The sequence below is a fragment of the Pristiophorus japonicus genome, chromosome 5 (assembly GCF_044704955.1).
Source record: "Pristiophorus japonicus isolate sPriJap1 chromosome 5, sPriJap1.hap1, whole genome shotgun sequence".
NCBI lineage: Eukaryota > Metazoa > Chordata > Chondrichthyes > Pristiophoridae > Pristiophorus > Pristiophorus japonicus.
This window is the reverse complement of record NC_091981.1, coordinates 287,660,205-287,687,051: the sequence shown is the minus strand read 5'-3', so window position 1 is coordinate 287,687,051 and position 26,847 is coordinate 287,660,205. Positions and strand designations below refer to the sequence as shown.

The 26,847-nt window shown below is 46.4% G+C and overlaps 1 protein-coding gene across 3 annotated transcripts in view; it reads left to right on the top strand.

Annotated features, from left to right (window-relative positions):
- The window catches only part of dlec1 (DLEC1 cilia and flagella associated protein), a 214,727-nt gene that overhangs the window by 68,249 nt on the left and 119,631 nt on the right, over positions 1-26,847 (top strand). For all 3 annotated transcript variants that reach the window (XM_070881759.1, XM_070881757.1, XM_070881758.1), the window contains 8 exons: positions 2,867-3,003; positions 5,938-6,030; positions 8,004-8,094; positions 9,036-9,198; positions 16,009-16,201; positions 17,981-18,063; positions 19,599-19,773; positions 21,455-21,548. In XM_070881759.1, coding sequence (XP_070737860.1) covers positions 2,867-3,003; positions 5,938-6,030; positions 8,004-8,094; positions 9,036-9,198; positions 16,009-16,201; positions 17,981-18,063; positions 19,599-19,773; positions 21,455-21,548 — 1,029 coding nt within the window. The remainder of the gene's footprint in view (positions 1-2,866; positions 3,004-5,937; positions 6,031-8,003; positions 8,095-9,035; positions 9,199-16,008; positions 16,202-17,980; positions 18,064-19,598; positions 19,774-21,454; positions 21,549-26,847) is intronic.

Sequence of the window (26,847 nt, the reverse complement as noted above, 5' to 3'; positions counted from 1 at the left end):
AGGGATGAGTTCACAGGTGTTTCGATGAAGGACCTAATATTCCAGATCCCAAACTACATCTTGGAGGGTGGGAGATGCATGTGCATGGATTTTTTTAACGTGTTGTTGCCTTTACACACCAGCCACCACATGGGCTTGACAGAGCTAGGTCTTGGTCCAATGGCAAGGATTACCCAAGATGACTGGAGACCAGCTCTGCTGCACGTGCACACATATAGCAGTGTGGGCTGGCTCGTGCTGCCCCAGGGTCCTCACCTCTTCTGGGTCCCAGACTCATGCCTCTCTTGGGCCCCGGTCACTTCTGTCTAAGGAAGGATATACTTGCCTTGGCGGCGGTGCAGCAAAGGTTCAGTAGATTGATTCCTGGGATGAGAGGGCTGTCTTATGATGAGAGATTGTGTAGAATGTGCCTATACTCTGGAGTTTAGAAGAATGAGAGATGATCTCATTGAAACATACAAGATTCTGAAAGGGTTTGACAGGGTAGATGCTGAGAGGTTGTTTCCCCTGGCTGAGTGTCTAGAACTAGAGGGCACAGTCTCAGGATAAAGGATAGGCCATTTAAGGCAGAGATGAGGAGGAATTTCTTCACTGAGGGTTGTGAATCTTTGGAATTCTCTGCCCCAGAGAGCTTTGGATGCTGAGTCTCTGAGTATATTCAAGGCTGAGATGGATAGATTTTTGGACTCTAGGGGAATCAGGGGCTATGGAGATCGGCCGGGAAAGTGGAGTTGAGGTCAAAGATCAGCCATGATCTTATTGAATGGTGGAGCAGGCTCGAGGGCCCGTATGGCTGACTCCTGCTCCTATTTCTTATGTTCTTATGGTCTCCAAATACCGGGTTGACATCCAGAGGGGTACTTGACTTTGGTCTAAGCTCAGTGGTAGTATTCCCTTCTCTGCATCAGAAGGGTTGGGTTCAAGCCCCACTCCAGACAGCAGAGACTGGAGCGTCAGCTCTGAATATTGGATTGATTTCCAGCGGGAATTCTTTCATTCGATGGATGTGGGTGGACCACTCCCATCATACAGGGTTTTGCTATGGTTGCAGCCTACCTAGCAGAAACATCCGTCCATTTGTTGTGTTCTGCCCTAGGGCACACATGAAATTCTTAGGCCACTTACTAGGGAAGAGCAGCTGATTGTTGCGGATGTTTTGCATGTTAAATTTTGAGTCAAACTAGCTTTCTTTAATGATGACTTTACTTACCTGTGCAGCATTAGAGACATAGCATTCATTGTGTCTGCCTTCCAGTATTACATCTACTTTAATTTACCAACAAGATGTGGGTAAATGTGAGGTTATCCACTTTGGTAGGAAAAATAAAAAAAACAAATTATTATTTAAATGGAGAGAGATTATAAAATGCTGCGGTACAGAGGGATCTGGGGGTCCTTGTACATGAAACACAAAAAGTTAGCATATAGGTACAGCAAAGTAATCAGGAAGGCAAATGGAATGTCGGCCTTTATGCTAATATTGTACCCTTGTTTAAGAAGGGAGAAAGGGATAAGCCGAGTAATTACAGACCCGTCAGCCTAACCTCAGTGGTGGGAAAATTATTGGAAAAAATCCTGAAAGACAGGATAAATCTACATTTGGAAAGGCAAGGATTAATTAGAGACAGTCAGCACGGATTTGTTAAGGGAAGATCGTGTTTAACTAACCTGATTGAATTTTTTGAAGAGGTAACCAAGAGGGTCGATGAGAGTAGTGTATATGGACTTTAGCAAAGCTTTTGATAAGGTCCTACATGGTAGACTGGTCACGAAGGTTAAAGCCCATGGAATCCAGGGCAAAGTGGCAAGTTGGATCCAAAATTGGCTTAGAGGTAGGAAGCAAAGGGTAATGGTTGATGGATGTTTTTGTGACTGGAAGGATGTTTCCAGTGGAGTTCCACAGAGCTCAGTCTTGGGTCCTTTGCTTTTTGTGATATATATCAACTGTTTAGATTTGAATATAGGGAGTATGAATAAAAAGTTTGCAGACGACACTAAAATTGGCTGTGTGGTTGATAATGAAGAGGAAAGTCATGGGCTGCAGGAGGATATTAATCTACTGGTCAGGTGGGCAGAGCAGTGGCAAATGGAATTTAATTCAGAGAAGTGTGAGGTAATGCACTTTGGGAGGGCTAATAAGGAAAGGGTATACACATTAAGCGGTAGGCCACTTAATAGTGTAGATGAACAAAGGGACCTTGGAGTGCTTATCCACAGATTCCTGAAAGTAGCAGGCCAGGTCGATAAGGTGGTTAAGAAGACATATGGAACGCTTGCAATATAAGAACAGGGAGGATATGCTTAAATTATATAATACTTTGGTTAGGCCACAGCTGGAGAACTGCGTGCAGTTCTGGTCTACGTATTATAGGAAGGACGTGATTGCACTAGAGAGGATGCAGAGGAGATTTACTAGGATGCTGCCTGGAATGGAGAACCTTAGTTATGAAGACAGATTGGATAGGCTAGGTTTGTTCTCATTGGAACAGAGGAGGTTGAGAGGAGACCTCATTGAGTGGAGTTGAGGCCAAGATCAGATCAGCCATGATCGTATTGAATGGCGGAGCAGGCTCAAGGGGCCAAATGGTGTACTCCTGCTCCTATTTCTTATGTTCTTGTGTAAAACAGTCACTGATTTCCAAAATAATTCATTGTATCCAAAGCACTTTGGAAGTTTCTAAGAGATATCATAAGACATGATATAAACACAAGAAAAAAAGAGGCACCTGTATTTAGTGCAATCAAAAGACATACTCTCAAATAAGCAGCAAAAGTCATAAACATTGAAACACTCCTGAGAATTTTGACATTCTGTTATATAATGAATGTAAAAAATAATTTTTTGTTTCCTGTCTGTGACCCGCAGTACCTGGTACTTTAGACTGTGGATACTGTTTGGTGGGTGGAGTGAAGATTACCGAATTCCTGTGCAAGAACGATGGGTACAACGCCGGCTGTTTCTGCGTGATGCCTAAGAAAATGTGGCCGACTACGAACTTCAGGGTGAGAATTCTGTACGGTTTTAGTGAACCAGGAGCTGGGAGTTACAGGATGCTTTGCTTTGTTTCACGAATAATCTATAGCAATCCTGCCCTGTTTAAAGGAAACCTCCAGCAAAAACCGGTGACTAAAACTCGGAGTACTCTGCAGACTTCGGTAGAGGAGTTTGGACTGAATTTAAATTGAGGAACTCACCTAGTGGTCTATTGGGCATTGCCCAGTGTAATATTGATCTCTACAGACCAGAAGATCGCAGGTTCAATTTCCTGGTTTTCAGTATAACATTAGGAGCTAGGGCTATCAGTGTAAACACTGAAAAGGACCCTTTAAAAGCTGCTTCGCTCCTACATTTGGACTCAGAAGCTCACTGTGCAGGGAATCACGACACAGACCAGTATCCCATCACTCTGCAGCAGCGTTGAATCATAGAATAGTACAGCACAGAAGGAGGCCATTCAGCCCATTAAGGCTGTGCCGGCTCTTTCAAAGAGCAATCCAGTTAGTCCTACTTCCCTGCTCTTTCCCCATATCCCTGCAATTTTTTCTCCTTCAATTTCCCTAGAAGGCTGCCATTGAATCTGTTTCCGCCACCCTATCAGGCAGTGCATTCCTAATCCCAAAGACTCGTTGCATAGAAAAGTTATTCCTCATAAGGCCAACACATTAAATCTGTGCCCTCTGATTCTCGATCCTTCAGCATCTTGGAATATGTCTTGAGTGGTTTGTGAGAAAGACAAATACTGTATTGAATGTCATCACACTGCAATACGTTGAGCAAGTTTTGAACACCACTTCCCAGCAAATAGTTTAAAGAGCCAAATCTCGTTGAGATTGTCGACAAATCATTTATGAGAATCGCCTCAAGTGTGGGAATGCTTTGGGTTTTTACATTTTTCTCCCACCGTGAGTGAGAGCTGAACCTTTTTTTTTAATGGAAGAGAAATTATTACCGGGCCATGCGTGACTTGCGAGTGTGGCTCCGCACTGAGAGCACAGGATTGTACAGTGGAATCGGCCTTATTGCTCCCACATCTGACCCTGTCTAGCCATTCAGGATGCTCTCTTACGTGCTGTGCCTATTGCGTTAAGTGATTCCTTTTCCTCTACCACATAATCAACCCCTTTTAACTTGGCAGCATCTAGACAGACGACTGCATTTTTGTTCTGACCTGATTTGCCTGGACTGGAGAATTTTGGCTATGAGGAAAGATTGGAGATGCTGGGTCTGTTTTCTTTGGAACAAAGGAGGCTGAGGGGAGACCTAATTGAGGTGTATAAAATTATGAGGGGCCTGGATAGAGTGGATTGGAAGGACCTGTTTTCCCTTGGCAGAGGGGTCAACAACCAGGGGGCATAGAATCAAAGTAATTGGGGGGAGGTTTAGAGGAGATATGAGGGGAAATATCTTCACCCAGAAGGTGGTGGGGGTCTGGAACTCACTGCCTGAAAGGGTGGTAGAGGCAGAAACCCTCACCACATTTAAAAGATACTTCGATGTGCACTTAAAGTGCCGTAACCTACAGGGCTACGGACCAAGAACTGGAAAGTGGGATTAGGTTGGATAGCTCTTGGTCGGCCAGCGCGGACACGACAGGCTGAAATGGCCTCCTTCCTTGCTGTAAATTTCTATGATTGTGCAGTGAAATCGGCCCTATTGCTCCCACATCTGACCCTGTCTAACCATTCAGAGTGCTCTGTTAAGTGCTGTGCCTACTATGTTAAATGAATCCTTTTCCTCTACCACATGATCAACCCCTTTTAACTTGAAAGTACCTTTACAGACAACTGCATTTTTGTTCTGTCCTGATTTGCAGACTGCAGGTTTAGACTTAGCCACTCAGTTTGCCTGCTTTTGACACACCTACAAACGTGCAGAGGTTGTGAGTTATCGAAGCACTCTTGTGGACTCTACTGGCACAAATTAGTCACTGAAGGGACTGGGTGGTACCACGAGTCTCCGCACAGTCCTTTCACCTCAGGCACCTTGGGTTGAACCCAGCTCACAAATTCTCTCCTCTAGTCATGAAGGGTTTTGATAGAGTAAATAGGGAGCAGCTATTTCTGGCGGGTGGGGGGGGGGGGGGGGGGGGAGGGGGGGCGGCAACCAGAGGTCACAGATTTAAGGTAACTGGCAGAAGGGGAGATGAGGAGAATTTGTTTTACGCAACGAGTTGGAAAGCACTGCCTTAAATGGTGGTGGAAGCAGATTCAATAGTAACTTTTAAAAGGGAAGTGGATAAATACTTGAGGGGGAGAAATTTGCTGGGCTCTGGGAAAAACAGCAGGCAGAAGTGGGACTAATTGGAGAGCTCTTTCAAAGAGCCGGCACAGGCACGATGGGCCGAATGGCTATCTTATGTGCTGTAAGATTCTATGATAATCTGACAGTAAGAGCTCTTGCTGAAATGCTTTTTGGAAATGTTTTCAATCAACCCAGTGTGGAGTGGGCACGGGCCCACAGCACAAAGTTAGCAGCTTCACTCCCAATGATGGTTGGTGTGGGAAATGGATATATCCCTCTGGCCCAGTGGGGGGAATGCTCTTTCTGACGATGACCTTTACAGACTTCAATGGAACAGAACAAAGGGAGCTTTACCCATTATTTGTACCTATCCATTATTTGTACCATCCCATACCCGTTTTGAGCAGTGAGTGCGTAATGTGGGGGAGTGCTTCCTGCTGCCACTGGGTTCATAGGAACAGGAGTAGGCCATTTAGCTCCTTGAGCCCATTCCACAATGGTTCAGTAATGAGCAATAAGTCACAGAATTGAAGGAACTACATGCTGTTGCTTGGATTCAATTGCACACTTGACTAGTATAACAGAATCGTGGCCACTAACCGTGTTTGTGAAAATTACAAATATTATTGCACGATATAAGCACAGTCCTGCTCGTGCTCAGGATTTGACCAGTCTCTTTCCTTATTACTTTATAGAGTGTGGCAGCTGCTGGATTCCTGGACGTAACTCCGTTTGCAATCAGGCCTGCCGTGTTTGAGCTGCATCCAGGCCAGGCCCTGATCCTGGAGGTCAGTGAATAAAATTCCTCTCACCTTGAGCTCTGGCCCAGATGGTGAAGCTGATTCACTTAAGCTGGGAGGTAGACATTTTAAATATGAAAGGGTTCGGGAAAAAGCAGAGAAAAGCAGGCTAAAGTAGATAGCTGCTGTGTGTTGCTAGCACCAGAAATGACGCAGTGACTAGTGGGGTGCCACAGGGCTCAGTGCTGGGACCCCAGCTATTTACAATATACATCAATGATTTGGATGAAGGAATTGAGTGTAATATCTCCAAGTTTGCAGATAACACTAAGCTGGATGGCAGTGTGAGCAGTGAGGAGGAGGCTAAGAGGCTGCAGGGTGACTTGGACAGGTTAGGTGAGTGGCAAATGCATGGCAGCTGCAGTATAATGTGGATAAATGTGAGGTTATCCACTTTGGGGCAAAAACAAGAAGGCAGAATATTTTCAGAATGGCGACAAATTAGGAAAAGGGTAGGTGCAACGAGACCTGGGTGTCATGGTACATCAGTCATTGAAAGTTGGCATGCAGGTACAGCAGGTGGTGAAGAAGGCAAATGGCATGTTGGCCTTCATAGCTAGAGGATTTGAGTATAGGAGCAGGGAGGTCTTACTGCAGTTGTACAGGGCCTTGGTGAGGCCTCACCGGGAATATTGTGTTCAGTTTTGGTCTCCTAATCTGAGGAAGGACGTTCTTGCTATTGAGGGAGTGCAGCGAAGGTTCACCAGACTGATTCCCAGGATGGCAGGACTAACATATGAGGAGAGACTGTATCGACTGAGCCTGTATTCACTGGAGTTTAGAAGAATGAGAGGGGATCTCATAGAAACATATAACATTCTGATGGGACTGGACAGGTTAGATGCAGGAAGAATGTTCCCAATGTTGGAGAAGTCCAGAACCAGGGGTCACAGTCTCAGGATACGGGGTAAGCCATTTAGGACCGAGATGAGGAGAAACTCCTTCACTCAGAGAGTTGTTAACCTGTGGAATTCCCTGCCGCAGAGAGTTGTTGATGCCAGTTTGATAGATATATTCAGGAGGGAGTTAGATATGGCCCTTACGGCTAAAGGGATCAAGGGGTATGGAGAGAAAGCGAGAAAGAGGTACTGAGGGAATGATCAGTCATGATCTTATTGAATGGTGGTGCAGGCTCGAAGGGCTGAATGGCCTACTCCTGCACCTATTTTCTATGTTTCTATGTTTCTAATGGGCCGAAGCGGGCTTATTAAATATCAGGTTGGCTCAATTGGTAGCACTCGACTGTTCCAGTGCTTTCGGCCAACCTCTCACACCTTTCCCTCCATAAACTTGAGCTTGTCCAAAACTCTGCTGCCAATATCCTAACTCAACCAAGTCGCATTCACTCATCATCCCTGTGTTTGTTGATCTTCATAGGCCCCTGGGCTAGCAACGCCTCAATTTAAAAATCCTTAGCTTTATTTTCAAATTACTCCATTGCCTCGCCCCTCCCTATTTCAGTAACCTCCTCCAGCCCTTCAACCCTCCAAGATCTCTGTGCTCCTCCAATTTTGGTCATATACCCATCCCCGGTTTTTATGCTCCACCATCGGTGGCCGTGCCTTCAGCAACCAAGGCCCTAAGCTCTGGAATTCTCTCCCAAAACCCATCCACCTCTCTGCCTCTCTCTCTTTCTTAAAGTTGCCCCTTAAAACATACCTCTTTTTGTCCTGATATCTCATCATGTGGCTTGACGTCAAAATTTGTTTGGTAATAGCTCCTGTGAAGCGCATAGAGATATTTTTACTACACTAAAGGTGCTATATCAATGCAAGTTGTTGTTGTATGACTGAGACTGTACCATGTAATTTGGTCTACAGCAATTACTGTACCACATTGCCATGCTGTATTAATATTGTCTTCTATATCTTAAAATTCAATAATTTGGTATTTTACCTGTTACATGAGAACTGCATAAATACATTTGATGATATGATGTATGTACATTTCTAAATTCGTAGGTTGCCTTCTTTCCATCTACTACAGAAATCTTCTCCCAAACTGTTACCATGGTGTGTGACAACTGCCAAGTGAAAGACTTTGTACTAACAGGTAACAAGCTGAAGATTGATCAGAGTTTATGTCTGTCTCCAACATTCACCTGCCACACACACCAACCAATATCTTCAAACGGTGGGATTAGTACCAGAGAATAAGGTGGTATCATTTTATAATTGCCAGCATTTCCGTTTGGTGTCAGTAGGGCCGTTCAGTGTCAGCATTGTCTATGGGTTAAGCTGTGAAAGGTCTGTGGAAGGAGCGGGTTAGATTGTACGGTGGAAGATTAGGATTGATTGTCCTTCTTTACACAAACAGTAATCAGTACTTGGAGTGGACCTGTGGAATCAAATCTTGCAGGACTTAGCACTCTCAGGAGAAGAGGGAGAAACTAACTGGGAATCTTAACCTGTGGTTTAGACAGACTCTTCATCCACAACCTTTTGGGTATGGTAGCATAATGGTTATGTTACTGGACTAGTAGCCCAGAGGCCTGGACTAATGATTTGGAGACGTGAGTTTAAATCCCACTAGGGCAGTTGGGGGAATTTAAGTTCTGTTAATTAAATAAATCTGGAATAAAAAGCTAGTGTCAGTAATGGTGACCATGAAACTACCGGATGTCATAACAACCCCATCTGATTCACTTATGAACTTTCGGGAAGGAAATTTGCCATCCTTACCTGGTCTGGCCTATATGTGACTCCAGACCCACAGCAATGTGGCTGACTCTTAACTACCCTCAGACATGGCCTAGCGAGCCACTCAGAGGGCAATGAAGGAAGGGCAATAAATGCCGGCCTTGCCAGCGACGCCCACATCCCAGAAATTAATTTTTTTTAAAAACCTTTGCAACCGGATTTAGGTACTATTTTGTTGAGAAGTTGGACCAGTTCAAAATTGGAAGTGAATTGTTTGCCTCAGTCAATTGTCACGCAATAGCAGATATTATAAAAACACAACTTTCCTCTGTTCATTTTCCTCTGTTATCCCAGGCACTGGTCAGCAAGTTGCTTTGGAATTCGTTTCTATCTCTGGGGGAGAGAGCATAACCGCCCCTGGAGAATGCAGAGATGTAACAGCAGAACATTTTGTGCGCTTTGATGCTACCAACCCATGTGTTTATTCTCAAAAGCTGCTCACCCTCCGCAACGCCACGTAAGTACAATGGTCTCTGGTTTTCTAACCTCTCAATAAGAAAACGATTAAAAGTTGTGCACTCGGCCCCAGCATTACCAGCGGCTTCGTGTCTGAAGCAACAAAGTGCTGTTGAGAGAGTTGTCGTTGGCATATTGACCCGGAATTGCTGGAATTATTCCGAGGAAATTCGCTCGTAAGCTGACTTGCGGCGAATTTCCTCGCTCGTTTGCGCTGCTTCCGAGGCACGTCGGCTGAAACCTTCATCGACAGAGCTCTGCCGGCGTGCAAGAGACTAGCTCGCACTATTTTCCTGCATAATGCGCTGGCATAGATTTACCCCCAAAGATTGAGGCGCAGCGCAGTCCAATCTCGCCCGATCCTGTAGATTCCTGGGGCTTGATGGTCATTTTCTTCCTGATTAAAAAAAAAAATTCAGAAACCTGCACTTTACTTAAAACCAGTTACATGCTCTCAGTCTCAGTGCACCCGATATGTTCAGAAGGACTAAACAGCTGGAACGGCCATCCCAATGGGCGCGCCCCTTTAACATATAACGGGCCATAATTTGCGTCTCCTGCGGCTCACACGAGGTGTGCACGTGCCCGTGGGGGCCACGCAAATTCCGGGTTTTCGCAAAGCGCATGCGTGAAAACCTGGAACTTGCGATCTGTCAAGCATTCTCTTGATACATATCCCTGGGGAAAGGGCATCCGTGGGTGGAGAGTCGGGCTATTTGTCCAGCGAATGCCCGTGAAATTCTTAAGCCTAGTAAAAGCGTAACCTAAGCCAGAAGACAGCAGCCTGAAACATCACTCGTATTGGCGGCACTGCATTTGCGCTCGCCAATGTGGCTACTGCATTCTGGTGTCGGCAAATAAACTTAGCAGGAAATTTGGTTGTGCGGTCCATTGGGAAGATTGGCTAAGAAACCAGTGTCGACTTGGGCATAATATTTTCATAAGTGTGATCCAAGAAATTCCGGCTTATTGTGTGGGTGTGTCAAACTATTACACAAAAGGAGTAGCTTACCATGACGAGGAGTTGTAGAACGTGGTTTCGCAAGTTGAGTTTCTACACACGCACAGGCCTTTGCGGTGGCGCTGAGGGAAAGAGAATTGCACGGGTCAGACTAAATCTGGATAGAAAATGAATGGGGCAGATGAAGTGTAAGCCTTTACGCTGGATCAGGAGAGAGCAAGGGGACACGACTTTATGCTGAGGACATTAAACTAAGCTCAGCCACTTTGCGATTTTAAGTTGTTGCCTTATGGAATAGACTGTCACCCAGTGCATTTCTTTTTGGTACCCTTACGATCATTTAAGTGGCAGTTTTCGAAGCAACATTGTCAGATGCCTAGGAGCAGGCCACCCGCCCGCATCGGAACCAGCGAATGGATTGCCGCACCAAATGGAGGGGGAGGGGTGGCCTCAAAGGGGGACTAATTGAGAATAAAAGGAGGATCAAAAAATGGAGCTGGTATTGACGAATGAGGCTGAGCCCTTGCTGCTGACCGAGCAGAATGTTTAGTAAAGCGATGGTAGCAGATGAGAAACGACCCTTTGAATGGATTCAGCTACAGGAGCTGAATTTGTGATAATGATCCCAAACTATTCAGGATGATGCCTGTTGTCAGATGTTGAGGGGTTATAATCTGTTGGCTAACATTTTTATTGTTACAGTGCAGTTCTCATTCACTCCATAAATGTATAGAATTCCAGTCAACTAAACCACATCCCATTCACCCAGCAACAACAACAACTTGTATTTATATAGCGCCTTTAACGTAGTGAAACATCCCAAGGTGCTTCACAGGAGTATTATGAGATAAAACTTTGACACCGAGCCGCATAAGTAGAAATTAGCGCAGGTGACCAAAAGCTTAGCCAAAGAGGTAGGTTTTAAGGAGCGTCTTGAAGGAGGAAAGAGAGGTAGAGAGGCGGAGAGGATTAGACAGGGAGTTCCAGAGCTTGGGGCCCAGGCAACAGAAGGCACGGCCACCAATGGTTGAGCGATTATAATCAGGGGGGCAGAATTAGAGGACGGTTGTGGGGCTGGAGGAGATATCAGAGATAGGGAGGGGTGAGGCCATGGAGGGATTTGAAAACCAGGGTGCGAAATTTGAAATAGAGATGTTGCTTAACCGGGAGCCAATACAGGTCAGCGAGCACAGGGGTGATGGGTGAGCGGGACTTACAATGTATGCAAACACTCCCAATGTAAGGAACCCCAGTGAACTAGCCCACTTCCCATTCACTCCCAATGCATAGAATTCCAATGGACCAAACCATTTTCATTTGTTCCCAATGGATAACCCATTTCCTGTTCACTCCCGTTGTCTAGACTTCCCCTATCAGTACTGACTCTCTGATCAACGTCCTTGCATGTTCTATCTTGCCCAGAACATATGAGTGAGGAATTTTAAGCCCCTCCCCCCCGCCTGCAGGGACCAGGCGAGGAGCAGTTTAAATGAATGGGGTACTTTTAACAGCGGGCAGCTGCTTTAAGCTATGTTCCAGGGCACTTTGGTCAGGTAGTCAGCCATGTGGAAGGCTACTAAGGCACAATTTAAAAAAGGGTGCAGGAACAGAGTGACCCGAGGGCCTACATACACAGATATTAGATGGTGATAGAACCAGTTGAGAAGGATGTTAAAAATGCATAGGAGATTCATGGATGTATAAACAAAGGCACAGATTTTAAAAAACCAAAGAAGTTATTGCTAAACCTTTACAAATCACCTTATAAATCACTGGTTAGGCCCCAGATAGAGTATTGTTTCCAGTTCTGGGCGTCACACTTCAGGAAGGATGTCAAGGCCTTAGAGAGGGTGCAGAAGAGATTTACTCGAATGGTACCAGCGCTGAGGGACTTCAGTCACGTGGCGAGACTGGAGAAGCTAGGATTGTTCTCTTTAGAGCTGAGAGGGTTAAAGGGAGATTTAAGAGTGGTGCTCAAAATCATGAAGGATTTTGATAGAGTAAATAAGGAGAAACTGTTTCCAGTGGCAGAAGGGTCGGGAACCAGAACTCACGGATTTAAGATAATTGTCAAAAGAATCAGAGGGGAGATGAGGAGAAATATTTCTACTGAGCCAGTTGTTACGATCTGGAACGCACTGCCTGAAAGGGTGGAGGAGACAGATTCAATAGTAACTTTCAAACGGGAAATAGATATATACTTCAAAAGGTCAAATTTGCAGGACTATGGGAAAGAGTATTGCAGGGGGAGGGACGTGGGGAGGAGTGGGTGTGGGACTAATTAGATAGCTTTTTCAAAAAGCCAGCACGGCACAATGAGCTAAATGGCGTCCTACTGTGCTGTAAGATTCGATTCTATGAAAGCAGCCCACTGGCATACTCTATGGGCTCAAGTTTCAGCCTGAGTTGCTCCTATTTTTTTTGAGCAACTAGTTTCAAATGGAGCATCTTAGAAATTGCAATTCTCGACATTTAGTTTGCTCCAGTTCTAGTGAGTTAGAATAGTTTCATTTTAGAACAGATTTATTTTTTCTAAAGGGGGCGTATCCAGCACTTACGCCTGTTTGCAAGTTTAGGCAGCGAAAACTTACTCCAAACTAACTGAGAATGGAGTAAGTGTAGATTTTTGTACGCTCAGAAAAACCTTGCCTACACTTATAAATCAGGCATAGGGAACGAGAGATGGAGGGGGGCGGGGGGGGGGGGGGGAGAGGGGCTTACAAATATTAAACACTTCACTTTTACAAATAAAGAGCCATCATCAATAATAAATGATAAATAAATCAATAAATCAACCAATAAATCAATCGGAAAAAAAAATTAAATATAAAAAAAATTTAAAAATCAATCAATCAATAAAAAATTAAGTTTCTACTCACCTACTGCAGCACCGAGAGCCTTCCAACACCGTGCTGGGACGGGACCTCACAGTATAGAAACATAGAAACATAGAAAATAGGTGCAGGAGTAGGCCATTCGGCCCTTCTAGCCTGCACCGCCATTCAATGAGTTCATGGCTGAACATGCAACTTCAGTACCCGCTTCCTGCTTTCTCGCCATACCCCTTGATCCCCCTAGTAGTAAGGACTTCATCTAACTCCTTTTTGAATATATTTAGTGAATTGGCCTCAACAACTTTCTGTGGTAGAGAATTCCACAGGTTCACCACTCTCTGGGTGAAGAAGTTTCTCCTCATCTCGGTCCTAAATGGCTTACCCCTTATCCTTAGACTGTGACCCCTGGTTCTGGACTTCCCCAACATTGGGAACATTCTTCCTTCATCTAACCTGTCTGAACCCATCAGAATTTTAAACGTTTCTATAAGGTCCCCTCTCATTCTTCTGAACTCCAGTGAATACAAGCCCAGTTGATCCAGTCTTTCTTGATAGGTCAGTCCCGCCATCCCGGGAATCAGTCTGGTGAACCTTCGCTGCACTCCCTCAATAGCAAGAATGTCCTTCCTCAAGTTATGAAACCAAAACTGTACACAATACTCCAGGTGTAGCCTCACCAAGGCCCTGTACAACTGTAGCAACACCTCCCTGCCCCTGTACTCAAATCCCCTCCCTATGAAGTCCAGCATGCCATTTGCTTTCTTAACCGCCTGCTGTACCTGCATGCCAACCTTCAATGACTGATGTACCATGACACCCAGGTCTTGTTGCACCTCCCCTTTTCCTAATCTGTCACCATTCAGATAATAGTCTGTCTCTCTGTTTTTACCACCAAAGTGGATAACCTCACATTTATCCACATTATACTTCATCTGCCATGCATTTGCCCACTCACCTAACCTATCCAAGTCACTCTGCAGCCTCATAGCATCCTCCTCGCAGCTCACACTGCCACCCAACTTAGTGTCATCCGCAAATTTGGAGATACTACATTTAATCCCCTCGTCTAAATCATTAATGTACAGTGTAAACAGCTGGGGCCCCAGCACAGAACCTTGCGGTACCCCACTAGTCACTGCCTGCCATTCTGAAAAGTCCCCATATACTCCTACTCTTTGCTTCCTGTCTGACAACCAGTTCTCAATCCATGTCAGCACACTACCCCCAAGCCCATGTGCTTTAACTTTGCACATTAATTTCTTGTGTGGGACCTTGTTGAAAGCCTTCTGAAAGTCCAAATATACCACATCAACTGGTTCTCCCTTGTCCACTCTACTGGAAACATCCTCCAAAAATTCCAGAAGATTTGTCAAGCATGATTTCCCTTTCACAAATCCATGCTGACTTGGACCTATCATATCACCTCTTTCCAAATGCGCTGCTATGACATCCTTAATAATTGATTCCATCATTTTACCCACTACTGAGGTCAGGCTGACCGGTCTATAATTCCCTGTTTTCTCTCTCCCTCCTTTTTTAAAAAGTGGGGTTACATTGGCTACCCTTCACTCGATAGGAACTGATCCAGAGTCAATGGAATGTTGGAAAATGACTGTCAATGCATCCGCTATTTCCAAGGCCACCTCCTTAAGTAAGAGAGATGCATCTCTCTCTCTGTTTCTGTCAGTGTCTCTCTCTCTGTCTCTGTCAGTGTCTCTGTGTTTCTAACAGCAGGGGGTGGGAGGGAGGGAGAGAAGGAGGAGGGAGAGAGGGGGAGAGGAGGGGGAGGGAGAGGAGGGGAGGGAGAGAAGAGGAGGAAGGGGGAGGGGAGGAGAGGAGGGGGAGAGAGAGGGGGATGAGGAGGGAGGGGAGAAGGGGGATGAGGAGGGAGGGAGGAGGGGGGAGAGGCTGAACAGACCGAGCGCCGACGATGACACTTCGGGCGGGGCCCGCCCTCAGCGAGATGCCGGGCGGGCGGGTCCCGACGACGACGGCGAGGGGGGAGTAGAGAAGAGGGGGGAAGAGTGGGGGCAGAAGGCTGAACGGGAAGGGGTGGGAGGAAGGCTGAATGGGAGGGGGGTGGGGAGGGAAGGCTGAACAGGAGGGAGAGGGCCCCCCCCCAGCGAGATGCCGGGCGGGCGGGCTCTGCCGACGACGGGGAGGGAGGAGGAGGGGAGAAAAGGGGGGGGAAGGCTGAATGGGGGGGGCGGGGGGGGAGAAGAGGCTGAATGGGAGGGAGGGGAGGAGAGGCTGAACGGGAGGGAGGAAGGGGGGGGAGCTGAATGGAAGGAAGGGAGCTGAACGGGAGGGAGGCCCGAGTCCCGATCTTCGCCCGGGTAGCCCATTCGGCCAGGGCCAGGGTCGGGCCCCTCCCACTCAGCCTCGGGGGCAAGGAGTTACTGCACATGCGCACACACTCTACCACGCATGTGCAGAGGTCCCGGCACTGTTTTCAGCACTGGGACCTGGCTCCGCCCCCGACCCCTTGTGCTGCGCCATGCCGAGCACGACGATGTCCTGAGGAGACCGGAGAATCACAAGGTAAGTTTTTGGTGCCCTTTTTATTCCAGAAAGTCAGCGAACCTTATGGAGATGCAACGTTTTTCCAGAGGGCGAAAACTTGGGCCCCATGTTATGTCTAGAATAGAGCAATATAACTGAGTATTGTAGATGTGAGTAAGTGTGACCTTAGTCTCTTTATTCTAACTCCAGAGTGCAAGGGATGCTGGGATCCCTTGGGACTCCAACAGATGCGCACTCTGGTGGCAATCGAATGCTGGTTACATAGTGTTGTATACATAACACTCTAAGCTCACATGTGAACAATGTCCTTTCTGGTGAGGTATGGCTGGTGCTCCGGGGCCTTTAGATTCGTATCCCGGTATGAGTCAGGAGAGGAGAGTGCGTTTTTTTGTTCGAGTCGTGTGGTACTGCTAAATAATCTTACAGCAGTGAGGCAAGTCCTGTTCACTAATGTGAAGAGTTTGTAGTTCCTGTGGTCCGCCCTTGTTTCTAGGCACGTGGAGCTTCCCTTTTGCTGGCAAATACTAAAGCCTAATCTGATGTGTGCCATTCCTGGAGAGGATATCCAACCCACCAACCTGGATTATGATCAGGATTTCAAATCGGCCTTTCACATCAGCCCGGATAACGGAGTTTTGGAACCACACCGGGATCACGAGTTCATCCTCACTTATTTCCCGCAAGAGGTGAGATACCTTTGTCCGTCTGTAGTTTTGAGAATTCCAAATTGCTTTTCCGGCTTTTCCATGGTACTCCCATACTTGCCTACATTTTCCCAATTACTGTGGTTCTTTTTTGCCTTGCCAGCCTAGAGGAGTGGAAATACCATCATGAAAAAGACGAAAATCGTGTAATTGTTTCAATGGTTTGTTCAGTAGTATCAGAAGACGACAGGTACCGTCACCTGAGACTGGCAGATCCCTTTAACCCACAAAGGCCAGTTCCAGAATACATCTGCTGTCTGAAAGGGTGGTGGGAGCACATTCAAATAGTAGCACCTTTCAAAAGGGAATGGGATATACACGTAAAAAGAAGAAGAAATTGCAGGATTATGAGGAAAAAGCAAGGGGGAATGGAACCAATGGAATAGCTCTTTCAAAAAGCCGGCACAGGCATGATGAGCAAAATGGCCTCCTGTGCTGTAAGATTCTATGATTCTACCCCATGATTAAACAGGTTATTTATTGATTCCTGGTGCTCATCATCATAGGCAGTCCCTCGAAACAAGGATGACTTGCCTCCACGCCAAAAAAGGGATGAGTTCACAGGTGTTTCAATGAAGGACCTAATATTCCAGTTCCTGAACTACATGCTGAAGGGTGGAAGATGCCTGTGCTTGGACACCAGCCACCACACGGACTTGACAGAGCTAGGTCTTGGTCCAGTGGCAAGGATTACCCAAGACAACTGGAGACCAGCTCTGCTGCACGGACCTAGTGCGCACACATATCGCAGTGTGGGCTGGTCCGTGCTGCCCCCGGGCCCTCGCCTCTTCTGGGCCCCGAACGCACGCCTCTCCTGGGCCCCGATCACGTCCCTCTACATTCTCTCGCCGCTCCTTCGCCCCGACCTCACCGCTCCTGCTGTATCTGCCCATGCTCCAATCACCGACCTGGACCTTGATGACGTCCCTTTTCGCTGCCGTCGCCCTCCTGCACCAGCTCACGCTGTACCTTGCAGTGGTACGCTGCCACACTGCCCATGGCCGCCGCTCACCGCTTCTTTATATGTCCCTGACCTGCCGCTGATGGTCCTATCTGTATGGTAAGTGCACATATCCTACCTGTTATCTGTTATTGCTCTGGTTTCTTTCTCACACAATCGATTTGGATGAAGCAGTCTCTTTCAGCCTATCCTTCCAGAGCACCAACTCTGTTGCTTTCCCAATCGTGTCAGGCTTGGCTCAGCGGTTGCACGCTCACCACTGAGTCTGAAGGTCGCCACTTCAAATCCCACCCCACAGACTTGAGCACGTAATCTAGACTGATGAGGTGTTAAACTGAGGTAAAAACAGAAGCAGCAATGCTCCCTGTAAACTAGACCATGCAGCGCTCCAGGGAACCCGTGTAGCCAACTTGCCGGCTTTTTGATACAAAAACCATGCATGCACGATATTTTGGATAACCCGCGCTGCCCCTTAAAGGGATCGCACAGGGCCGAACAAAATTAGAGGGAACATTGCTCAGCATGTCAGGCAGCATCTGTGGAGAGAGAAACCGAGTTAATGTTTCAGGTCGGTGACCCTTTGTCAGAACTGTTAAACTGAGTACTTGTCTGTCTATTTAGATAAGACATAGAAGATAAATAATACAAACAGGCCCATCAACAAGAGATCCTCTGTCATACAAAGCGTCTGAAGCAGCGACTTTGAACTATCTTCTCCGTTCACAGATGCTGACAGACTGTTGTATTTACGTTTTCTAATTCAATCTCTATTTTGAATAAAGTCTTGTTTCCTTTTGCAGCTGAAGGACTATCACAGCGTGCTTTACCTTGTACTGCGGGATATTCCAGAACCTTCGAACACCAACGAGTGTAACACCAGTAGGTAAGTTACTCACTTGCTGTCGTCCTTGTCTCATACCACACCACTTGTTCTGCGTACATACTGGCAGCGGACTGGGTGGCCAACATAAGAAATAGGAGCAGGAGTAGGCCATTTGGCCCCTCGAGCCTGCTCCGCCATTCAATAACATCATGGCTGATCTGATCTTGGCCTCAACTCCACTACCCCGCCCGCTCCCCATAACCCTTGACTCCCTTAGCATTCAAAATGGTGGTTTCCTAGGACCTGATGCTCAGGAGAGTGACCTAGGTCCAGCACTCCAGCATTTTCAATCACGATGCATTTGAGGTGATGCAAGATAAACATATAAGGGTGAAAGGAATGGACAGTTACACTAATAGGGTGAGATGAAGAGGAGTGGGAGTTGGCTCATGTGGAGCATAAATACCAAACAGAAGCATCCAGATGTGCTGTCCTGCAAGAAAGAAAAAAAGAAAGACTTGCATTTATATAGCCCCTTTCACGATCACTGGACGTCTCAAAGACCTTTACAGCCAGTGAAGTACTTTTTTTTAGTGTAGTCACAGTTGTAATGTGGGAAAACGCAGACTGAAAGTAAAACAAAAAAGGAATTGCCAGGACACAGCTTCGGGCATGTTATCAGCTTACTGTGGACCTTCCAATCTGAGAAGGTTCCCACTGCTTGCCCCATTGCCAGCACCCTCGGCTACCCTCATCTGGGTGCTGCAAGGATGTAGGTGGGAGGCTGGGAGACTCGCTCATTCCTTGGCGGTGTCGGGTTGCACCTGTTGCAGTCACAGATCCGGCTCCTTCCCCTTTTCCCTTTCCGTCACCCCGACAGCTTCCAGATAAGCCCCAACATTTTCTGAAGCAACGCAAAGGAAGCGGGCACCAATCTTAATGAGATTCAGCCCACTTTGCCTGACCTTTGTATCGGGCAATGGGTCTTTCCAGGGAGCAAGAGTCAGGACAGGTGGTCTTCTCATGATGTTGGACCACACTTGCGCAGACTCTGACTCACTGAATTTGCTACCCAGGGTTTGGGACCTGGCAACACACCGGGAGACCCAGCAACAACAGATCTTTGCCGCTGGATTTACGGAAACCTGATGCACTTACCTTTGGTAGTGCCACCAACTAAGCGATACCACCAGAAAAAAAAACGACTGTGAAAGCTGCTGGATTGTAGTTAAGGACCCATCTAACGGCCTTCAGAGAAGGGAATCTGGGACCCTTTCCCTGCATGCCCTAGGCATCACTCCATCCCGCACCACATCACTCTTCATGCCCTCTGAAGTATCCTAGCAAGCAACAATCAGTTGTGAAAGCTTGCACCAGCATCTTCCTCAGGGCACAACTAGGGTTGGGAAATAAATGTGCCCTTTGACAGGTGTGCCCTTGTCTGTCACAAAGGAGTCAGCTCTTCATTGAATGAACCAAAACTTACAGAAGATAATCCTCATGTTTATATGTTACAAAATAAAATCGAACCGCAACATGATAAAAGTAATTTCCTCCCAAACTAAATCCTTTCTTTTTCTCCTTATATATTTCAGGAAAAATAGCTTGGAAAGATCTATGAAAACAGCTTCCGCAGCAGTCAGTAACATCATAGCAATGGAGGTGGAGGTTAAAGGTTACACCGACCCATTTCAGGTCCTGTTGAAGCCTTATGCCATTCTCATCCCGGGCGAGAACTACATGACCACCACTCTGAAAAGATATTTTGAGGTCTGGAATTTAAACGTTATTGCATTTAAAAAAAGGCAAACCAAGCACTGGGGTTCATTTCTAGAGGGATAGAATTGAAAAGCAGAGAAGTTATGTTAAGCTTGCATAGGTCCTGGGTTAGACCACACTTGGGAGTACTGTGTACAGTACTCTATATTATAAAAAGGATGTAGAGGCACTGGAGAAGGTGCTGAAATGATTTACTAGAAGGATACCAGAGCTGAGCTTATATCTATCAGGAAAGGCTGAACAGGTTGCAGCTCTCTTCTCTAGAAAAGCGAAGGCTGAGGGGTGACCTGATAGAGCTCTTTAAAATCACAAAGGGGTTTGGTAGAGAAGATATTTCCACTTGTGGTGGAGTCCAAAACTAGGGGTCATAAATATAAGATAGTTACTAATAAATCCAATAAGGAATTCAAGAGAAACTTCTTTACCCAGAGAGTGATAAGAAAGTGGAACTTGCTATCGCATGGAATATTGGAAGCGAATAACATAGATGCCTTTAAGGGGAAGCAAGATAAGGATGTGTTTATTTGCAAAAATGGCCACCATGCTCCACCCTTTGTCTACGATTGGTGCCCTTGGAGAATAAGCCACACCCTGAAGTCTCAGCCAAAGTGCCTTACCTCAGTCAAAGTGCCTTACCCCAGTCCAAGTGCATGCCATCCACAGCCAAAGTGCCTTAACCCAGCGCAAGTGCATCCTCCCCCCCCCCCTCCCCCCCACCATAGATGGGGCAGGCATTGTGTACAGATTTATCGGGTATGAAGTGAATAATGACAGTGTCATGACTTCTCAATATCATCCACTCCAACGATGTCCACTGTAGGGGGTTGGAAGAATGTGATCCATCTTCCCTGAGTTCCCTCTCTCCCCTCCTACCCCCTCCCCCCCCCCACCCCACCCGTGTCTCTCCCTCCCCCCACCTGTCTCTCTCTCTCAGCCTCTCGCTCTCTCTTCCCCCAGCCTCTGCCCGCCACTAGCTGACCATTCCTCCCAAGTGTCAGTCTTGGCTCAGCGCTCGTACTCTCGCCTGAGTCAGGTGGTCGTGGGTTCAAGCCCCCTCCAGGATCGAGCTCGTATTCTCGGCTAACGCTTCAGTGTGGAGTGAGTGTTGCCTTGTTTTTCTTAAACTGGAGGCTCCACCTGACCTCGGTTGGATGTAAAATATCCCGTGGCAGTATTTCGAAGAAGAGCAGGGGAGTTCGCCCTGGTGTCTTGACCAACATTTATCCCTCAACCAACATCACTAAAAAAACTGCTTGAACTGGTCATTTCACTCGCTGCAAATTGACTGCCGTGCTTGACTGCACTTCAGTAGTCATTCATTGACTGTAAGATTATTTGGGATGTGAAAGTTGCTAATATAACCTCTTTTTTTCTAAAGATTGGAAATCATTGGCGGTGGGAAAGCCTGAATTCCCAATTTGTGCAAGCACGGGCTCTTAACATTATCCCATAAAAATGAGCAGGTAGAGAGCATTGATAGAACAGTGTATAAAAGTGGAGAATTGGGCTCAGCAAGTGGAGAATTGTTGTTGGTAACCTGAGGGCCCATCAATTTAACCAGAAAGTCTTTTGGAAGGAAAAACATCAATGACTTGAAACAACCCTGTCTGTACCACGCTAGGTAATTCACAACAAATGCATTCAGTTCTCTTGTGTGCTGTGTTATCTGCAGATGTGGAATAATAGCAAATCTGTTATCTGCTTCGAGTGGGAGAGCGTGCACGATGATCACATCTTGGAGGTGCTGCCACCTTGTGGAATAATAGGTAATACCATGTTATACACTGCAGTCATCGGGTACTGGTGAAAAGAACATAAGAACATAAGAAATAGGAGAAGGAGTAGGCCATATGGCCCCTCGAGCCTGCTCCGCCATTTAATAAGATCATGGCTGACTGAAATTGCGGTCGGAGGCTTCCTGCGGGCAATTGCCTCCGACCTGAAACTCCATACGGACCCAGGGAGGCTGGGATTTGAGGGCCATTCCACAGGATTTGGAGACATTTGCTTCTGGTTTTGGAATATGATTACGCTTTCTTAAAGGTCAGCACCAAATAAATTTAGAAAATATTTTGTGTTCCACTGGAAAAGCTCCTCTCTCTCGCTCTCTCTAGTGTCAGCTGTGGCTCAACTAGTAGCACTCGCGCCTCTGAGTCAGAAGGTCGTGGGTTCAAGTCTGACTCCAGAGACTTGAGCACAAAATCCAGGCTGACATTCTGGTGCAGTATTGAGGGAGTGCCGTTTTTCGGATGCGACGTTAAACCGAGGTCCCGTCTGCCCTCTCAGGTAGATGTAAAAGACCCCCTGACACTATTGGAAGAAGACTAATATTTATCCCTCATCCAAGATCACTCAAATATATTGTTTGGTCATTAACACATTGCTGCTTGTGAGATCTTGCAGTGCGTAAAATGCGTGCCATGTTTCCTACATTACTACAGTGACTACACTTCAAAAAGTATTTAATTGTCTGTAAAGTGCTTTGGGATGTCCGGAGGTTGTAAAAGGAGTTATATTAATGCAAGTCATTTTTTTTCTTCTTTTTTCTCTCTGTATGGCCTGTCTAGTAGCTTTTCCTCTACGCAATCACAGTTACTATTCTTCCGAACTTTCCTCATTAGTTGCTGCTCAACTACAACTATGTGCCTGGTTTACTCTGCCTCCGTCCTGCATCATCACTGTAGTGAAGTCAAGATATAGTGCATCGTTTCCCAATCTAGACCACATCTGGAGTACTGTGCTCAGTTCTGGTCACTGCCTCTCAGGAAGGGTATATTGGCCTTGGAGGAGGGTGGAGTGCAGATTCACCAGAATGATCCCGGGTCTAATAGGGTTAAATTATGATGACGGGTTACATAGACTAGGCTTGTATTCCCTCGTGTATAGAAGATTCAGGCATGATCTAATTGAGGTGTTCAAGATGATTAAAGGATTCGATCGGGTAGAAAGAGCGAAACTTTCCTCTGGTCGGGGAGTCCAGAACAAGGGGACATAACCTTAAAATTAGAGCTAGGCCGTTCAGGGGTGATGTCAGGAAGCACAGAGTAGTGGAAATCTTGGACACTCTCCCCCTGTTGAGACTGGGAGTGAATTGAAAAATTCAAAACTGAGATTGTTAGATTTTTGGATGGCAAGGGTATTAAGGGGTATGGAACCAAGGTGGATAAATGGAATTCAGATACAGATAGCCGTGATCTAATTGAATGACAGAACAGGCTCGAGGGGCTGAATCCTCCTGTTCCTTTGTTCCTAAGATATCAAAACAATGGCGCTCTTTACTTCCCTCAGTCATACCTTTCTCCTACAATGTTCAGGCTCTTAAAACTGAAGTCGTCAATGAACCACTGATTTCCCGCATCCTTTCATAGAAACATAGAAAATAGGTGCAGGAGTAGGCCATTCGGCCCTTCGAGCCTGCACCATTATTCAATAAGATCATGGCTGATCATTCCCTCAGTACCCCTTTCCTGCTTTCTCTCCATACCTCTTGATCCCTTTAGCCGTAAGGGCCATATCTAACTCCCTCTTGAATATATCCAATGAACTGGCATCAACAACTCTCTGCGGCAGGGAATTCCACAGGTTAACAACTCTCTGAGTGAAGAAGTTTCTCCTCATCTCAGTCCTAAATGGTCTACCCCTTATCCTAAGACTATGTCCCCTGGTTCTGGACTTCCCCAACATCGGGAACATTCTTCCCTCATCTAACCTGTGCAGTCCAGTATCTTATATGTTTCTATGAGATCCCCTCTCATCCTTCTAAACTCCAGTGAATAAAGGCCCAGTTGATCCAGTTTCTCCTCCAATCTGACTCTCCTAATTCAGGCTGTGTTGTACCGTGCAGCTTGGCCATTCACCTTGGTTTATCGCAATAAAAAAAAAGCTTTGTGCAATACAAGTAGAATATATTTTTTTAAAACGTCGACCAGCCGCTTCTTGGAAATGCTTTTTACTGTGAGAATGCTCACAGGTTTGAGCAGCTGTTGAGTTGGGAGTGGCTTAGCCAGTCACATGATGTTCACAAGACTCAATAAAACCCCAGCCAGTTGGGTTCAGTGAATCCACGATGAGGCAGATGATTGTGAGCCTGGTGGATGAACTGGTAATGTGCAGTGTGATTATTAAACCTTTGCTAATAAACCAACTAGTTCTAAATAGCAATGTGTTGCTATGAATTCTTAAGCAAAGAACCTATGAAGCAAATTCATTACAGTTGGGAACGTGTCATGTGGGACAAAAGCCACGAAAGGCCGGAGTGATGTCAAGTTGCAGTTAGCAAACTTCACCTGAACCTAGGATTGCCAATTCTTGTTTGGACATATTCCTGGAGCTTTCATCACATGACCTCCCTCCCTCAACTGCCCCGCCCACTCAAACAGCCTTTTTCCCCTATCGCCAATATTTTTTTATTACTGATGCGTTCAAAGCAAATGAAATAAACGCGCACACTTTTTAACACCCCTCTCATTTTTCTCTTGGGTTGTCCAGGAGATTAATGTTTAATCCTGGAAGGTTGGCACCCCTATCTGAACCCGAGGGTCAATCACAGTCTTTTTTTTTAAACAACATATATTCAATTGCCCATTTACATTGTGAAGGTTTTGCCAGTGGTGTTTTTGTCTTCGGTTACCATGGCACTGCGTTTGTGTAATGGTACTTTGGGCATTTGGCAACATGTCAAATGTTCTCTGATTCAGAAGGTTGTTGAGTCAAGCCCCACTCTAGGAGTTCAGCCTAAGCACGTAACCTAGTGCAGTACCGAGGGAGTGCTGCATTGTTGGAGGGCTTGCCTTTCAGATAAGACATTGGGCTTGAGACCCTGTTCAGATAGATGCAATATTTATTGCATCTGACCAGAGGTCAAGCATCTGGGCCAATATTCGCCCCGCAACCAACACCACCACTCGTCATTCATCTCGTACTGCTTGTGGGATCTTGCTGTGTGCAAAATAGTTGCCATCTTTGCCAACACAACAGCAACCATTTCATCAGTTCTGACGAAGGGTCACAGACCCGAAACATTAACTCTGTTTTTCTCTCCACAGATGCTGCCTGACCCGCTGAGGTCTCCAGCATTTTCTGTTTTTAGTTCAGATTCCAGCATCTGCAGTATTTTGCTTTTGTGTTGTTGCAGCAACTATTTCATTGTGCAGGAAGTAGTTTGGGACGTGTCTGGGAGTTGTGATAAGGCGCTTTAGAAATTCAAGTCTTCTTCGATGTGATGTGAATTGGGGCTTTCACAACATGATAATGCCAAATATTGGGGGGGGTGGGGGGGGGTTCATTTGACAGAAGAAGCTGGTTTTCAAAGTATACTTCCTTTCAGATAAGCCCAACTGTTCTGTGTTATTTAAAAAAATTATTTTTACTTTTTATGCCCTGGATGTTTGACCAATGATGTCAAGTCGCCATTCTTCATGTTGGAGTGTTGATAGCTTTGACATATTCTATCACAGGGGCATCTCCGCTGAGCCCAATTCTGTCTCACAGAACAACCACACTTTCTCCACTGTTGTACTGTTTACTGATCAGCAGCAGGGACCCAGACTGATTCTGTTTTTTTTCTCCCCTTTCCAGTTGTGATCAATTGCAGCATCTCTCAGTGCCAAAGGAACATTGGAATTGCTAGATGAAGTTAAAAGAAAGACTTGGATTTATATAGCGCCTTTCACAACCACCGGACATCTCAAAGTGCTTTACGGCCAATGAAGTACTTTTGGAGTGTAGTCACTGTTGTAATATGGGAAATGCGGCAGTCATTTGCGCACAGCAAGCTCCCACAAACAGCAATGTGATAATGACCAGAAAATCTGTTTTTTTTATGTTGATTGAGGGATAAATATTGGCCAGGACACCAGGAATATCATCAGCATCATAGGCGGTCCCTCGAAACGAGGATGACTTGCTTCCACGCCAAAAAAAGGACGAGTTCACAGGTGTTTCAATGAAGGACCCAAACTACATCCTGAAGGGTGAAAGGTGCCTGTGCGTGAATTTTTTTAACATGTGGTGGCCGTTGCACACCAGCCACCACACAGGCTTGACAGAGCTAGGTCTTGGTCCAGTGGTAAGGGTTACCCAAGATGACTGGAGACCAGCTCTGCTGCACGGACCTAGTGCGCACACATATCGCAGTGTGGGCTGGCCCGTGCTGCCCTTGGGCCCCCGGCCCCGAACTCGCGCCTCCCTTGGGCCCTGGTCACATCCCTCTACAGTCTCTCGCTGCTCCTGCTGTACCTGCTCACGCTTCAATCACCGACCTGGATCTTGATGACATCACTCTTCACAGCCATCGCCCTCCTGCACCAGCTCGCGCTGTACCTTGAAGTGGCCTCCATGCTGCTCCCGAGGCCGCCGCTTGCTGCTCCTTTAATGGCCCGACCTGCCGCTGATGTTCCCTCACAGGTCGGGGCCTCCACGCTGCTCCCAAGGCCGCCGCACTTAGTATGAGTCCTTAGGTGGCTGAACAGTCCAATACGAGAGCCACAGTCCCTGCCACAGGTGGGACAGACAGTCGTTGAGGGTAAGGGAGGGTGGGACAGGTTTGCCGCACGCTCTTTCATCTGCTACCAACTGAGACATGGCTGACAATTAAAGGGGCTGTCTCTTAACTTTCATCCCTCCCCCTCTCTCCTGAAGACGCTAAACCACAGTCCATCTAATTCATCTTCTATCCTCCTGATAGCCCACGGTACAACGTTAATGGAGTTGTTGACTAATCACACCAATCAATCCATCAATTAGTCTACAACAGACCCAGACATAAAACCCCCAGTGAGGAGAGCTTTGGAAACCATGGGTCTAAAGTCACCCATTCCCCCCCAAACACTTACCATACCTCATGTCTCAAATCACTTGTAGACCGTATCCCAAAACCTTGTTTTCTGAACAAAAATCTATCTAATTTGCATCTGAATGAATCAATACTACCGTGCTGGCTGAGATTGGCTGATGTAGCACAGATTGGGGATTGAACCTTGGACCTTCCTGGTGTCTTTTGTATTGAATAATATGATCAGTTTTATAGAGCTGTGACCCTCCTGTATATCTATTTTAGGTGGAAGA